This window comes from Marmota flaviventris, chromosome 4 (assembly GCF_047511675.1).
Source record: "Marmota flaviventris isolate mMarFla1 chromosome 4, mMarFla1.hap1, whole genome shotgun sequence".
NCBI classification, from domain to species: Eukaryota; Metazoa; Chordata; class Mammalia; order Rodentia; family Sciuridae; genus Marmota; species Marmota flaviventris.
In genome coordinates, this window is record NC_092501.1 from 106,047,815 (window position 1) to 106,064,390 (window position 16,576).

A 16,576-nucleotide genomic window follows, 5' to 3' on the forward strand; every position below is an offset into this window, starting at 1 on the left:
CATATCAATAGACATAAATAGGTGTATATATATTTTCCATTTTTAATCATTATTGCTGTACTTCTACTTTTCATATTGTTGTGTTTAACCTGTTCCATTTTATGACATTTACTAAAATTTCAAGTGTACAGACTGAGGGTGAGATATTAAAGAGATTAATCATGTTAATGTATTTTAATTCCATCTTTAAATATTCATATTTTATGTAGTGTCTATAACTTTTTATTGATCATTTTCAATCTTGATCCTCTGCTAATTTCCTCCCTCCTTTTGTTCTGTTTGACGGTTTTGCTCTAATTCAAAAGAAAAAAAGAAAGATTGACTTTCTCGCGAAACAAAAACAATGGCAGCAACAAACTGAAATATAATGTAAAATTATTAGTTTTTGTGTGTAGTTTTTGAACCTCTGAAGAAATAAAAGAAAGGCAGGGTGAGAACCTTTTTTCCTTGAATTGGCCCTTTGATTTTCTCCAAAGACCTCTTCACTTTCTTTATTTGCACAAAGTAATTTGGGGAATACTGTTAACAGGGCGATAAGTTCCTGATTTTCAGGAAAATCCGTGAATCTGCATAGTTTAAGTGAAGGAAGGATGTATATTTTATTAACCTGAAGTTATTTAATTTAGGATAGTAACCAATATAAAGTTGTTAAACTCTTTATTATCTCATATAATTCTCCTAGTAAATCTCTGAAGTCCTGATTATTTTGTATGTGAAAAAAATTGAGACATAGGGAAAGCATAGTTAAATGCTTAGGTTGTAGTAGACTCTAAGCCCAGACTCGGATCTGATTTAAAGGACAGAGCTCTTAAATGCCAGTGCCATAACATAATATTTCTCCAGGAAATCTCCCAACACATTAACGTCTTTTAGAGCAGGGATATGCTGCCTAATCTGACTTCTGGAGTGTTGGTAATCTGTTTAACGTTTAGCTAAAACAGGCAGTGTGTTTTAGAGAGGTACATGTCTTTACAAGTGATACATTCATTCTTTGGACTGCACTATAGGATCTCAACAAAGATGATGACCATTAAATGGTATTTACACTACCTGCAGGGCTTATGCAATCCTTTTATTCAGAATTGACCATAGAATCTTAAGGACATTATTCTAAGTAAAATAAAACAAATACTGCATGATCTCACTTAACACATGGAATCTAAAAAAGTCAAATCCACAGAAACAAAGAATAGGATGGTGGTAACCAGGATAAAGAGTTAAGGAAAACGGGGAGATGTTGTGTTCAAAGGGTACAAAGTTTCATATGCAAGATGAATGAGCTCAAGATCTTGGTGACTGGGCTCTATATACTTGATGACAGTCCTCTATTTACTATGCAAAAATAAAGGCTAATAAATTATCAAAATAGCTTTTGATAAATATCTGTATGATGTTACACTGGGCTGGGATTGTGGCTCAGCGGTAGAGCACTCACCTCGTACGGGCGGGACCCGGGTTCAATCCTCAGCACCACATAAAAATAAAGGCATTATATTGTGTCCATCTACACCTAAAAAATAAATAAATATTTTTTAAAAATTCAAAAAAAAAAAAAAAAAGATCTTGGTGACCACAATTGACGATATACAGTATTGTATACTTGAAATTTGCTTAAAGGATAGAACTTCAATATTCTCACCACAAAAAGAGAGACAGAGAGAGAATAAATATGGTAATGTTTTTCCGAAACATGATTAGGAAAAAATAGTAACCATGTGAGATAGTAGATTTGTTAATTAGCTTTTTATCATTTCACAGTATCAAAACGTCAAGTTGTACCCCTTAAATTCATGACTGCTATTTGCCCATTATGTTTGTTTGTCAATTATGCTTCAATAATGATGAAAAAATTTTAAAAGAATCAACCCTAGAAAATTAGGCTATTAAATTAAGAAAAATTCTCTGAAGCAAGAACTGTAAATATACACTGTGTAATGCAATGCAAAGAACTTTAGGTTGTACAGCCTAGGGATCTTCTGAAGCATGGTCACTTAACATAACTCTGAAATGGGAGATTAAATAATTCAGAGCATTCTTGCAAAGAGTAAATGAGACAAGATGCAAAATGCAAGCACATGGTAGAATAAACATTCGTTTCCTTTTTTCTATTGTTAAATTGTAAATAAACTTAGATGTACTTTTGAATGAAAGAGGATCCATAACATTTATCATTTTGGAAGTCGTAAGGCCGAAATTAGTCTCATTTCTATACTTTATTCTCCTACTTAAAATATGGATGCAACCTTTTGATACTTATCTGAATTTTCATAAGTACCTAAACCCCTAAAAGTAGCTTTTTTTGCTTTGTATCAAAAGGTTAAAAAAATCATGTTTAGGAAAAACATTACTGTATTTATTCATTTAAAAATCCCACATTTTCTTTTATGTTAAAATTTTAAGTCTATTCAGATTGTGCTTTAGTTAGCATAGAATGAAACACTTGAGCTAGTAGGAATTTGTATGATTTTTATCATACCTGGTAAAATCAAGACTTTTTATTTCCTTTGAAAATATGAATTTTAAAAAGAAAAGATCAGAAACTTGGTGAAATATTCCTCAGTCCTCTGATATAGGAATAAATCATTATATCAGCCATGCATTTTGGAAGAGTTGTTTGCTAATTAGATTTTGAATCTGATTTTTTCTTTTGTCTTAAATTAGTGCTTTCGTTTTTTTCTCATTTCTGCCATAAAATGCTTTGGTTTATATAAAATATTGCCAGATATATGTATATGTTAAAAAAGAAGTGGGGCTGGGGTTCAGTGGTAGCACAATTGCCTGGCACTGGGTTCAATTCTTAGCATTGCATATAAATAAATAAAGATCTATTAACAACTAAAAAAAATATTATTAAAAAAAAAGTGGTCTTAGAGCTGCTCTAGGGAAAAGGGAGAGAGACTATAATTCCCTATTATGTTTTCTTCTAAAGTGGAATTTTGTTTTACTCAAAGCTTCAAAAACTAAGAAAATTTAGTCTTATAAATTTTAGTATATTTGCTTATCTAATAGCTTTTTCGTATGTTAATGAAGTCCAGGGGTTTTTTTCTCCATTTAGTTGAGCTTTTATTATTAGACAATTTATGGAATTAAGAGTAGGGTATAGATTTTCTCTGTAATCACAGGCAAAAGAGAAAAGGCTTTGAACTCAGAGTTGGAGTCCTGCATTCCAATTCCTATTTTTTTACTAGCTCACTTTCTTTTATCAATCAAGTACTCCACTCAGTTGGTTCCCAGTGTATAGCAGAGGTTTGATTAGGTTGAGTTTTTAATATTTGTGCCTTGAGTGTTACAAAACTTGGGACACTGAGGAAGAGAAAGCCAAAGAACAGTGCCCATACACGTAAAGATGCCTACTTTAATCTGAGCCCATCTCTTTACATCAGTTTTCTACATAAAATTTAATTTGAAAAACATGCTGCCTTTACCTCAAAATTAATAACAACAACAATAATAATGATGTAAATCTGCTCCATTAGATTATCCCCAATTTCCTTTCTAGTTCTGAAATTAATATCTGTGTTCCTCACTTTGACTATTCAGGAGCACAGTGACAGGCAGCCAGGGCTGTGAATCAGATCTGCCTTCTAGTTCAGGTTGTGGCACTAATGACTTGAATGAAGAACTTCTTCACAAAAACTTTTTTGTCTTACAATCTGTGGTTCTAGGCTACCATAAGCTTGGTTTGTTTGGGGGAGAACAATAAATATGAAGTGAAATATACTTCTTAAACAAAGGTAATTGGTAAATTAAGGTTCAGTGTTGATAATACACAGCTTTCACAGGTACATAGGTTATGCTTGATCTTCATAGAAAGTAAGAGCAGATCCAGGTTTGACTTTCAATTTCAGTGACTCTGATATGATCAAATATTGGTACAGTTTAAAAATAAGTCACTTAAAAATGTTTAAGTCCTACTTTTGGAGTATATTGAGTAATGTTTTGGAGAAAGATTTGTCTTTACAGTAATTGTTTGCTTAGGTTTTTATATTGCAAGTAGTTAAAATTCCATAAACTCAAGGTAACCAGGCAAAATGTGGCCTGGAAATTCAGAGTAGGTGGTCCATAGGTGAATTACTGAAGGAGACATGTACTCATTAATATTTAATTGTTTAAAACATCCTAAAATTCAAGGATGATTATTGAGAGAACATTGAATTTCATCCACTGGCTTATGTTTTATCATTACTACACAATTTGTTAAAAAGAATAAACTAGAAGATATTTTATTAAGCTATACACAAAATAACTATTAAAGGACAGGTATTCCCAGGCTCAGTGGCACATGCCTATAATCTCAGCAACTGGGGAAGTGGAGACAGAGGGTCACAAATTCAGGGCCAGCCTTGGCAACTTGGCAAAACCCTGTCTCAAGATAAAAAGTAAAACGGCTGGGATAAAGCTCAGTGTTACACTGCTTGCCCAGCATGTATGAGGCTCTGGATTCAATCCCCAAAAGTGCAAAAGAAGTAAATAAATTTACATTAATTTACTAGGTTTATTTTAATTAAGAGAATTACCATCCCCATTCCCTGCTCCTGCTAAATAATCTATCATTGTCTCCTCACAGTTGTAACTGTGAGAAAATGATGAAGAAATGCTAATCTGAGATAAATTGATTTATTAGGTTAAGTAAATAAAAACAGTAGCTTATTTACATTATTAGCAAATACGATAAGTCTTTGTGATATAGGCCATTCTGTGCATTCTAGAATGTTTTACAGCATCCCTGTCCTCTATTAGATGCAGTAACAACTTTTTTTGTGCCTAATATCTCCTGAGTGACAAAGTATCTATGAAATGAGAACCACTGCTCCAAGAAGAATACTTGTTTGGTTTTGTTGTTGTTTCTTTTCTGGTGGTGCTGTGTATCAAGCCCAGGGGCATGTGTGTTCCGAGGCTCTACCGTTGAGCTACACCCCCAACCCAGAGTATAATACTTATTTATATGCTTAGCTGCACTTCACTTGAATATTTGTGATACAGAGAACCTGACTATTATGTGTGTTTCAAACCTACTGAAATACATTCCAGGTTCCAAGTAACTGACTTACAATGACCTTCAATAACTCATTCATAAATGGGAAACATGTAGTTTGTCTGTCTCCCCATTCTAGACACTATGTGCACCAATGAGAGACTAAAGATGTTGTGCAGGAAAGATGCAGTTGTTACAAATCATATGCTTTATTGATAGAGTTGTGTGCCTCATTTTCGCACTGATTTCTATTTTGTTTCAAAATACCGCCTCATTATGCTTGATGTCACAGGGATTTTTGTATTATTTTATTTTTTCATTAAAAAGGATCAGTAGACTAGTAAATATTGGCATGGAAAGAGGGCTTGTTTTGGAATATTAGTTTGTTTTTTAAAACCAGCTTTTATCTGATAACATGTCTAAGGTGAGCCAAAATTGGACTCTTGATGAAATTGCTCTAAGTCTCAAAAACTTAGGTGAACATTGCAAAGTCCCATTTTATGGCTTTATCACAAGCCTATAAAGACCTTTTTGCCCAGGAGTCAAAAACAAAATGGCTGTAGTGTGGGCTTTCCCTCTAATAAGTTCTGCAACTTGAATAAATTACTTCATCTCTTTGAATTTATAGATTGGTCTGTCCAATCTAGAGGGATGCTTCCAGGATTATGCTAGCTGTCATGTAGTGTCAGATTTTTAAAAATATGCTCATGAACTATGAAATGAATTTTCTTTGTATTTTCAGTCTGTAATGTATTAGTGAAAACTAAAGGAAGAAGATGGGCTAGAAGCAGAAAAAACATAAATTTCATTCAAACACAGCTCAAAATAAACTGATTTATTAAATTGAGCTGTGTGCTATAGAAAGTGGAAGAAGATACCCATTGAGTGCATAAAATTAATAGCTGTAGATTATAAAAGTGGTTGTTGTGCATAACCAGATTTGCCCTTGCCTGCCCTGCAGGAGGAATTTTAAAGACTTAAAAAAAAAAAAAAAAGGTTATGCCTTTGACAGTAATTGAAAACAAAACTGTCAGAATCATTTTTATTTGTATTTTGGCTTCTATTTTGTAGAAAATGGGAAGTAAATTTCATGGTCAGTTATCTCTATAAAATTATTTCAATGGTTTTGGTTAGTACTGTCTGATTCTTAAACACAGAAAACACAATTTTTTAAAATAGTAATGTCATTTTTATTATATACACCCAGCTCACTCAGCAAATGCAGTATCCTGCCTCTTAACAGTGTATTTTATTGGTAAAGTACAGATTTTTAGATGTTTTCAGCTGGTACTGCAGCTGGGTGTGGAGAAAAATTACATTCCATTCTAATCCCTAAAATAATTACTTTATTTCCTGCAGTACCAAACACATTGTTATCCTTTTTAGTTAATACGCAACTTAGACATGTTATCAGCTGGTTTTAAAAAACAAACTAATATTAAATGTTGTCATTTGTAATAAAATTAAATAGCTCTTTTTCAAATTTAACTAATATTTGGCAATCATGCAGAACGTAATAACAACAACAACAACTCTGTTCTTTCTCTGGCTACCTTCACATTTTTCTTCCTGCACTTTAATTGCTTTGCTAAATTACAGATAAAATATCTGACACTTCTAACCATTTTCAGATTGTTAATGAAAGGGATTTAGAAAAAGGAGAACTTTTCTGAAATTTTGTCTCTATAAGGAGGCTATTGAGTTAGATATATTGTCAGAGTGTCTTATTTCTTGGATGATAGGTCTTCAAGGATAATCATTAATTTTGGGCTATTGACTTGTTTCTTTTATATCCAAACCGAGACTTAAAGAAATAAGTAACAGAATTCATATTCAAAACCAAAATTTGTCTTAGAAGTTTTAGAAGCAAAGTTAGAAAGCATTCTTGGACTTCAATATTCTTTATATAAAATGGACATAATGTTTCTGTCTTAAGAATCCTATGGAGGATGCCTAACAATAAGAGTCATGCCGAATACTAAATATTATTGCTAAATAATAACATTTGATCAAATTATTTTATCATCTTTCTGTTTCCGTTAGGTACAGTTACAACAGTTGGATCTGTAAAAGTTAAAAGAATAGAACTCAGTCTTTCTGATAATTTCTCATATCATTAAGAAAGCAAAGGAAAAACAGTCTTTTGGAAAAGATGATGCAGAGATACAGTGAGGAGGTGGAAAAAAGAATAAATTTCCAAAATCATACAAATTGTTGGGCTCTCACAATGCAGTTGGAATTTAAACTCTCTACTTAATAAATGTTTTTTCATAAACAAAATTGAGAGCCAATTTTTTCAATTTCTAAGAGGCTACATAGCTGAATTAATTCAGAAACACTAAGATTACAGGGTGGCAGCACTCAGTAAGAAACCAATGTGTTTTGGCTACATTTTGTTGCTTTTAAGTCTTTTTCAAATATTATAATTAACTATACTCTCTTCTGCTGTCTAATCTGCTTATCCTAATTTCCCCATGCTATTCCTTTAATAAGTCTACCTCTTCAGTAAAAACGAAAATGAGAACAGTTTGAATTTTACTATAGTAATCTATCTTGCATGAAACTTTCTTTATATATACATTGTATACCTCCCCATGTTCCAATTCATTATCTCTATCTCTAGATGTAAGGTTCTTAACAATGTTAGAGATTTCATCCAATGAGGACAGACAGTTGGTGAACATTCTGTACCTCTTCAACCCTTTTTCCTTATCTTATCAAGATTCTTTTCCATGACAAATATTTGAAAATATTTAGAAGTCTAAATACTCAAGAAAATTGTTTTTATGATATTAGATCTTCTGTTTTCACCACATTGTATTAATTCATCTGATGAGACAATCACACTATTACTTGGAAATAGTTACCTTTTCTGAAATTAAATTTGATTCTATTCTTACCAATTACATTCTTTTTTTAACTAAGCACCAAACAAGTTTTAACAGTTTCCCCGCCTTTGTTTTTCTTCCCCTTGCTTCCCTCTGTTGTCAAAGTTGACTGATCCGAATCCCAGGGTAGTTTAAGAGGGTACATTAAAATGGGGGGGGCATAAAATGTATTTAACTTAGGAAAGTTGGAGCTGTTTTGAACATGTTAAATCATTACTCTTTGAAAACAGGAAGAAGAAGGCATCTATGACCAAACTCTTGAGTTCCGTAGAGGAGGTGATGGCCAGCCAAGACGATCTACTCGGCCAACCCAGCAGTTTTACCAACCTCCCCGGGCACGGAACTAATCAGAGAAGGTAAAAAAAAGTTGACCTTGTAAAGTGGTTTCCATATAAAGAAAGATGTAATTGATGTTGAATATGTAAGTAATTACTGATATTTCATAATAATATGAATAGAAAAAAAATAGCTCCTTCAAACAATTGGTATAAAGTATTTGAGATTATACCATGGTTACATACTCCTTTTCCACCACACTTTTTCCCACAAGTGCTATTTCTAATTTCCTTTTTTCTCTGTACCTCCTCTCTTCTATTGAAAGTAATAATGATCTGTGAAATGATTATTAATTTTGAAAGCACAAAAGTTTACATATAATAAACACCAACAATTGAGTTTACTTTAATTTCTTTTCAATTTTTTGAGAAAGTGAAATATTTCATGGTATATATTCAGGAATTTGATGAAGAAAACATGATTGGTTACTTATTGAAATGTAATTTTGGGGTCATATGCTGTTGATCTAGAAACTATTATACTAGTGTATTCTATAACATTGCATGAAACACTCAGCATCTTTACAGTGAACTTCTTCAGGTAGGGTCTATAACCACAGCTCCCAGGAAATCTCATCCTGCACCTTTGAACAGCATATTCCCAGGGCAAAGCTAGCCACAGCTCTAGGCAGTTAAACACCATGGTCCAAGTGACCACTGCCCACATCTCCCCCCTTTTTATTTTTAAAACACAACTGATGCATGTCTACTCCGAAGTGCAGGAACTGGGATTAGACGAGCTTATAGCTGACTCTAAGAAAACAACACAGAATAAAGAACAAAGATATGAGTCCTAAGAGATGCCATATAGTATGTTTTAGCACATTCCAAGGATTGAAACCATTCAGATAATCCAACAGCTTTTTTGTAAAACTGGCAGGAAATAACATGGGAATCTGTCTTTCCTGTAAAACTTGAATGTAAACGGTGCAGTTGCAAGAGATTTAAACTAACATTGTTATGATTCCAAATTCCTAATAGATGCATCTTTATCTTTTCACAATCCCATTGGGAGGTATTATATGGAACAGGTGTTACACAAGTAAAGTAATAAGCAATATGGCATCATAATTGTTGCCTGATGTAAAGACTTTGTATCTGATCATCCAAGCCCACTACAGGAGCTTATAAGGCATTCAACTGTAATTCAAGTTTATTATCAATAGCTTTCAGATCTTGGAGGGCTCTTGAAGTATTTTGTGCCAAAGTATTGGTGATGAGAGTGCTATCTACCCATTTCTTTTTTTTTCCCTTTCTTTGTCCTTTGTCCTGATCTCATCCCTTCACCCCCTTCTAATTAAAAGAGCAGTTACTGTTGTAAGGGGAAATGAATGATGACCACTCTGGCTCCTTCAGGCTTAGAGGGAGTGAAGTGGGGCAAGCAGTTTAGGTTTCTCATTTAGGAATGCTTTGAGTCAGTTGATGGGTCCATGGTAAAAGTCTAGTTTGGAAAGAACAGGTTGTAAAGTTATCTGAGAAGTGAATGCTTCTATGAGATAAACAAGAAGATATAAGTATTAGAATGAAAAGTATTAGAAAATAAATGAATATGATTATAGAGACCAGCAATTTTTCACCAGGAGGTGCAAGAGCTTAGAAGTTTTTTTCCATGACAAGGCCACTGAGTACCTGGCTTCCATTTGGGAATGTAACTCTTAAAGGATATTCGTTACATTGTCAGAGTTACCAGGAATATAAACACAACACTTCGTTTTTATAATGTCACAAATACCCCCGTAAGATATAGTTAAGATATCTAATGTCATTTGATTTTTGTAAAATATCTTTTTGTAGGTATATCCTCTATATTTAGTAGAGTTCCCTTTATTTTTGTCACTTAGAGGTTCATAATCATACTAGCAAACAAAGATCAAGGCTGCCTGCCTGTGTAGGAAGTTAGGAAGATTTGTAGGCCTTAGATTGATTCAAAAATGCTTTTGACTCTGATAGACTTTTTTGATAGTTATTGGGCACCCCTGTCTAAGAATCCTTCTTTTATAGCCTCTACCTTTATTTACTCTTGGTGAAGCTGACACAAGTGTACATCTTAAGTTATATTCAAAGAACTATTATCTTTTAAATGCCCAGGTATGGCTCTATTTGGGTTGTAACTTATTTTGCTATGTGTTCAAGACCAAGCTAATCAAATTTACCTTGTTCCTGTCAATTGTTAAGAGTTGAATTCCCTCAGGGAAACAGTCTTGGAAACTTGAGAGCAACCTCTTTGCTCCCTTAGTGCCATCTGTCAGGATGGGTCAGGGTCTTGTTAACCATGTGACTTGCCTTTGAAGCATCAAAGATGTCTTCCCTCTCCAATGGCCCTCCTCTTTATAGCATTTGCACTGATCATCTTTCTGTTCTCCAAGGTCTCAGTGATTCCCCTGATCAGGAGGTTATATGGCCTAGAGTTGCAAAGCCCTTAGAGAAGTCCCTTTGTTCCTTGGGGTCAAACTGACTCAGAGGACAAGAGCCAATTATTGGCTATTTTTCTTTTTGGCCCTTTTACTTCCTTAACTTTAGTCTACAAGTTTTGGGTTTAAACATCCAGAAAGTCAGTTTTACCACTCTTAAAGTAGGGTTACTAGGATTTTAACTTTAATGTCTATAACTTTACAGTTATTTACCCCTTCCATTTAATTGTGGTCAGTATTAGTACTTACATCCTGTCTGTCCTATAAGTGTCCTATAAGTAATTATTTCAAATTAACTCATGTTGTTATATTAGAAGTTGAACTTTTACAAGGCACTAACAGACAATAGTTCTGAAGTTTACAAGGAAAATACATAATGAAATTAACAAGAGTAAAACATATTTAGTTTGTATAATAGCTATGAATCAAGAAACGTAATTTTTATAATCCCAAATCTTTACTTTAAACTTTAGTTTGAAGAATACCAGCTTGGTAAAATGTTCTTTTAAAACTTATATTTTAAAATATATATGTACTTGGAAGATATGAATATATCTAGTATACAAGGAAGCCAGTAACAGTGCCACAGTTATGCTGATGTTCTTATATTAACTAGGTTTAACTTTTAAAGAAAAATTTGGAATCTGGAATATAGTGTAACACTCTGAAATAATAGTTGTTGTTTAACTAGAGATATACCAACCCTAATTTCTTTAAGACTGGTTACTCTAAATAATAAAACTTAACAGACATAAGAAATTTCCTTGATAGATAAGGGCAGATTAATGCTTTAAGAAATCCTTATTTCTTTAAAATAGAGAAGATTAAACTTTGATTTATACATATGTTAATATTTGACCTTAGGAAAAATCTTGAATAACTTTAACTGATTGTGTTAATTATATATAATCAATTTAGTTACACAAACTTTTTGAAATTTACCCTCCACAAACCTTGTGCAACTTACTTAGATGTTCTACAACTTGTTTGCATCCTTAGTTTTCTCCTCTCTTACATCTTGGACTTAGCACAAGAATATTACTTTACCAGACAAAATACTCTCGTCAAGAACATTTCCTTTAGCTTTTAATTTTCCATCCTAAAAAATATATATATATATATATTTCTACACCTATAACTTTATCTTTTCTAGTTTCACACCATTTCTAAAACTTATATTTTAAAACAGTCCTTATAAATGTTATCTGTGCATTTAATTTACACAACACATTTCATCCCAGAAAAGGGATCAGATGAGGTAGTATATATAAAAGCTGTGCCTTAATCTTTCTTCCAGGTTGCAGTCAAAGGGTTAGACCACAGGATATTTTTGAGCCTGACCTGTTTCCCTTATTTTTATCATAATGTCATCAACTTTAAGTAAGTTCCTCACTGTCAATTGTGCCCAGATTCTCCTTTGGGTTTTTTTCCTTAAACTGGGCATATTGATATTCAGTGAAGGGAGCCCCAGAGAGGTGATCTGCAGCTGCCTGGGGCCAGGCTGAGAAACAGTGCTGGGACTGCCAGCACTGGGTTGAAAGGATTTAATTCTTGTAACCCTTTCTTTGGTGTCCTGCTATCCTTGCATATCAGAGGCAGTGCCTTTTGATGCCTTCAACACAGTTCCTGACTGTCCAGACTCCTTATCTTGTAACTGCCTATAAATATCTGTACATACAGAATCTTCTATATACTTTATGCCGATGAACAAAATCTTATGATTGTATAACTATCTAGAAAACCATTTAAAGGACAGGTAGTATTACAGTGAAACATCTTTCTCTTAAAATTGCCCATACTGAGGGCTGCCCACAGCCCTCAGTATGCACTTGCTAGCACATTGAGGCCCTGGGTTCACTCCTTAGCACCACATAAAAATAAATAAATAAAATAAAGGTGTTATGTCGAACTATAACTACAAAATAAAATATTTAAAAACAAACAAAACAACAACCAAAAAAAAAAAAAATGCCCATACCTTTAGGTGGCACATTCAGCCAAAATCTCAATTTTTTTAAGAGACTACCAGTAAGATCAGTATAATTTGGCCCACATTTTACCTGGCCAGTAACAGAAAGAACAGATAGACAAGAGAGGATCACCAAAACCAGGGCTGACAGGTGGGAACCTTTAAAACATACAAACTTATATGTACAAATTTTCCTTACCTTGGATAGTGAAGGATACAGGGTAGGTAGAGGAGGGGGAACCACTGCAGCTGGCTCAGACTCCCTGAAACCCCCCAACTTTGCTGGCATCATTCTCAGAAGTTCAGGGGGCCTTGTTGATCTTTAGGGAGCCTACCGTTCAAGTGAGAAAACTGGAGGCTTCTTGGGTCCAAGTAAAACAACAGTATTTTATCATACATTGAGGATTTTTTTTCCTTCTTTTAATTGTTGTTGGTAGAACAATACATGAAAGTAGAATTTTAACCCTTAATCATTTGCTTTTAGTGAAGACCCCAAAACAAAGCAATCTCAAACTTTTTTCATTTACCAATTTACAAAAACACATTTAATGGTTAAATATCTTACCTTATGAAATTTAAGAAGTCAAGCAGTTGATGTTTTAGCACTTTAATTTTGCAAATTAATCAGATGTCTCCTTTAACAAACACATTTATGAAGATTGATCCCATTTATGTTAAATCTAATTTACTCATTTTTAACTGTAGAAACAAGAATATCAGACAATTATAGTTAACAGAATTAGCCATCTCTTCCATGTTGAAGAAAAATCCTAGAAGCAATGGATATTACATTTTAGACATTTTATAGAAACTAACACTTTATTGACTGACCACCTAGAAAAGCTTATGTTAGTAATTTTAAACACATCTTTATTTGCCTAATGTAATTGAACTTCATTTTCAAGGCATGTGAACTAAAAGGTATTTGGATCCATTTCTTATATAAATTTGATTTGTGAGCACATTTATCTGTGTCAATTTTGATATCATGTATATGATATATGGACACAGGCTCATATGTAGAAACAACAACACAATACATAGGTGTGAATACATAAAACAGGAATCAAAGATCTTGTAGCTTCTCGTAGATAGATCTCCACAGGTAGGAGACAATGCTATAGATGTTTATTAAAGCCGCTATTAGATTTAACCTTTTAAAAGTTAAAATAGAGCCTATCAGACTTTTATATTATGAGTTAAATATAGGGCAGGCCTGTATGGTTGGAAATGCTAGGTATAAAGTCTGACAGCCATGGTGGCCGCTGTAATTAAAGATTCAGATATATACTTGTCCTCAGTGGCTGTCAGACTTATTCCCAATGCCACTATATCTATATCTTTCTTAGGATTTTATAAAAGGAGGTTTTCCAATGAATTTGAGAATCAACCCTTGAAAAATTGGCCTGTGAACAAAGGATGTAAAACCTTCTATAGTTAGATAAAATAAGACTGACAGAAAAATACATTAATTTAGGTGCACAGGATCAAATGTGAATTCACCATAAAACCATGAACTTAAAAGTATAAAATTTTTAAAAAGAGGAGTTATAAATAAAAAGTCATGGCTGTAATTACATCTTTATCAGATCAGAGTGCACTTTTGGGTCAGATTATAGTCAATTCAGATAATTAAAGAATGTGAGAATCCTAAATTTCTCAGGTAAAGAAGACTTGTATATATGAGATCATTCCATTTTTCTCCCTGTGCTACAGTGTTTGAGGAGGAACGTGTAAGAAAGCAGGGTGGTAGAGTGTGAGAGCAGATAAAATAGGTAGGTGTTTATGTCTCACAGCGGCTTGAATTTAAAAGTGACACTCTTTTTTCTTAATCTCAAACTGGTTTTAAATAATGTCTCTGTCCAAGTCACAACTCTCCACAGCTAATCCTTATTCTGTTTTCATCTCGGTGGCTTCCTGTTTTGCAAACCATTGGTGGTTCTTAGCCCTTTAGATGCAGCTAGTCTGAATTGAGATGTTTTTGCATAAATATAGAAGGAGTGTATGTACTGGATTATGTAGCTATTTGTGTGGGTGTGTGGGTTTTTTTTTTTTTTTTTTTTTTACACAAGTGGACTATTATATACACAGTACAAACCTTCTTGCTTTTTTTTTTTTCTCCTTTTTTATTAGTACATCATGGTCTTCCTTATTCCTTTTAAAAGATGCCCAGTGTTGCAATTTATTTCATCAAGTCCCCTGTGGACTGGTCAGATTATTGTTTACTGCTTTTTACCCACAATGCTGTGATAATTATTATTGTATATATGAAATACATTCATCCTCAGTATCCAAGAGGGTTTGGTTCCAGGACCTCCATATGGATACCAAATCTGAGCCTACCAAAAAACTAAAGATGCTCAAGTCAAAGGTCCAGTTTTCAATACCATTTTAACTAGTAATAGATGTGTTTTTAAAATGTTTATTTATTTGATGATCTGGTCCATCTTCCCTTTGCCAAATTTTTCAAATCAGGTCAGGGAAATGATTACTTCAAAGACAGTTGTTACAGAACCCTGCCATATCAATCAAAGTGACATCATGTGAGGATAATAATGCTCAGAGCTATGTTTTTTAGTCTGGGGACTGTTTATTTCAGAAGGCTTTATAGCTGTTTGTGTGTAGCTGTTACAGTCCCAGCTCAAGCACCTTCATGCATGAAGTTGAACAGATAAGATTGCAGCAAATGTGTTTTCTGTTGTCAACATCTATTTTTATAGTTTCAAATACAGTAGTACCTAACAAAGGTGTGGAGCAGGCAGTGGGAGGTGACACAGGAAAACCAGTTCAAAGGTGTTTAAAGAGAAAGCAAAGATAGGTGGAATGGAGTAGCTCCTCATTGGCAGGCTGCAATTTTCAAGTCTTCCTTTGTTAAAAACTATTCAGTTAGTGCACATTCCTGAAAACAACATAATAGCAATAAACAATCTAACAGTGTAAGGATGTACAGTTTCTAAAAGAAAAACTTAGTTTTAAAACTTTTGCTCAGCCAGGCGCAGTGGCGCATGCCTGTAATCCCAGCAGCTTAGGGGGCTGAGGCAGGAGGATCACAAGTTCAAAGCCAGCCTCAGCGAAAGTGAAGAGGTATTAAGCAACTCAGTGAGACCCTGTCTCTAAATAAAATACAAAAATAGGGCTGGGGATGTGGCTCAATGGTTGAGTGTCCCTGAGTTCAATCTCTGATACCAAATAAATAAATAAACAAACAAACAAAACTTTGTTCTTTTCTCTGTGTATTACTTTATAGAGATGAAGTTTAATTAATTAATTAGTAGTGCTCATCTTATTCTACTTGAGCTCTATTGATATTTATGCAAACACTTCACATATACAAATGAGTTTCAGCAAAAGTGTGTCTTGAAAAATATGAAAAAGTTAATTTAAGAATCCAATTTCTTTTTTTTTTGTTTGTTTGTTTCTTTTTAAAATAGAGTCTTCATGAAGAAAGGAGCCATTGACTGAAACATCCTGGTCAAAACCTGTTGATAAACCGTCTACTTTCCCTTCAGATTAAGATGCAGCCATGGTGGATATTTTTAGAAGAAGCAGATTTTTAGGGGAAGAAACTTCAACATATAAAGAAGGGTAAAAATACTGAGTTAAATGAAGCAAATAACTTTTACAAGTGAAAGGAAGAATTTTTTTTCTTCTGCCATCAATAAAACCATTGTGCTATTATATTTATTGTTTTATTTGCTTGATGTTTTCTTTCTTATTCATCTGGTATTAACTTCATACTAATTTCCTTTTATAGAATAGCAGTTACAAAATACAGAGGCTTTTTCTGTAATTATAGGATAATGACTGACTTATATCATTTGTCATATTTCTTACAAAAACAACTGAAGGATAGTAGCAGCTCTTAGTGTGGTAATAGTACTAAATATGACAAAAAGAAGTATTGAAAATTGAATGTTTATTTATAATATTCCAATAGCTTTTTCAGATATAATTCAATTTAAAATATAGTTATTCCTTCCCTTATAAAATGTTCCATG

At 33.4% G+C, this 16,576-nt stretch overlaps 1 protein-coding gene across 2 annotated transcripts in view; it reads left to right on the top strand.

Annotated features, from left to right (window-relative positions):
• The window catches only part of Tdrd3 (tudor domain containing 3), a 141,767-nt gene extending 125,509 nt beyond the window's left edge, over positions 1 to 16,258 (top strand). For both annotated transcript variants that reach the window (XM_027938063.3, XM_027938064.3), the window contains exons 13-14: positions 8,094 to 8,219; positions 16,010 to 16,258. In XM_027938063.3, the coding sequence (XP_027793864.2) occupies positions 8,094 to 8,210 (117 nt within the window). In that variant the 3' untranslated portion in view covers positions 8,211 to 8,219; positions 16,010 to 16,258. The remainder of the gene's footprint in view (positions 1 to 8,093; positions 8,220 to 16,009) is intronic.
• Positions 16,259 to 16,576: the final 318 nt, after the last annotated feature.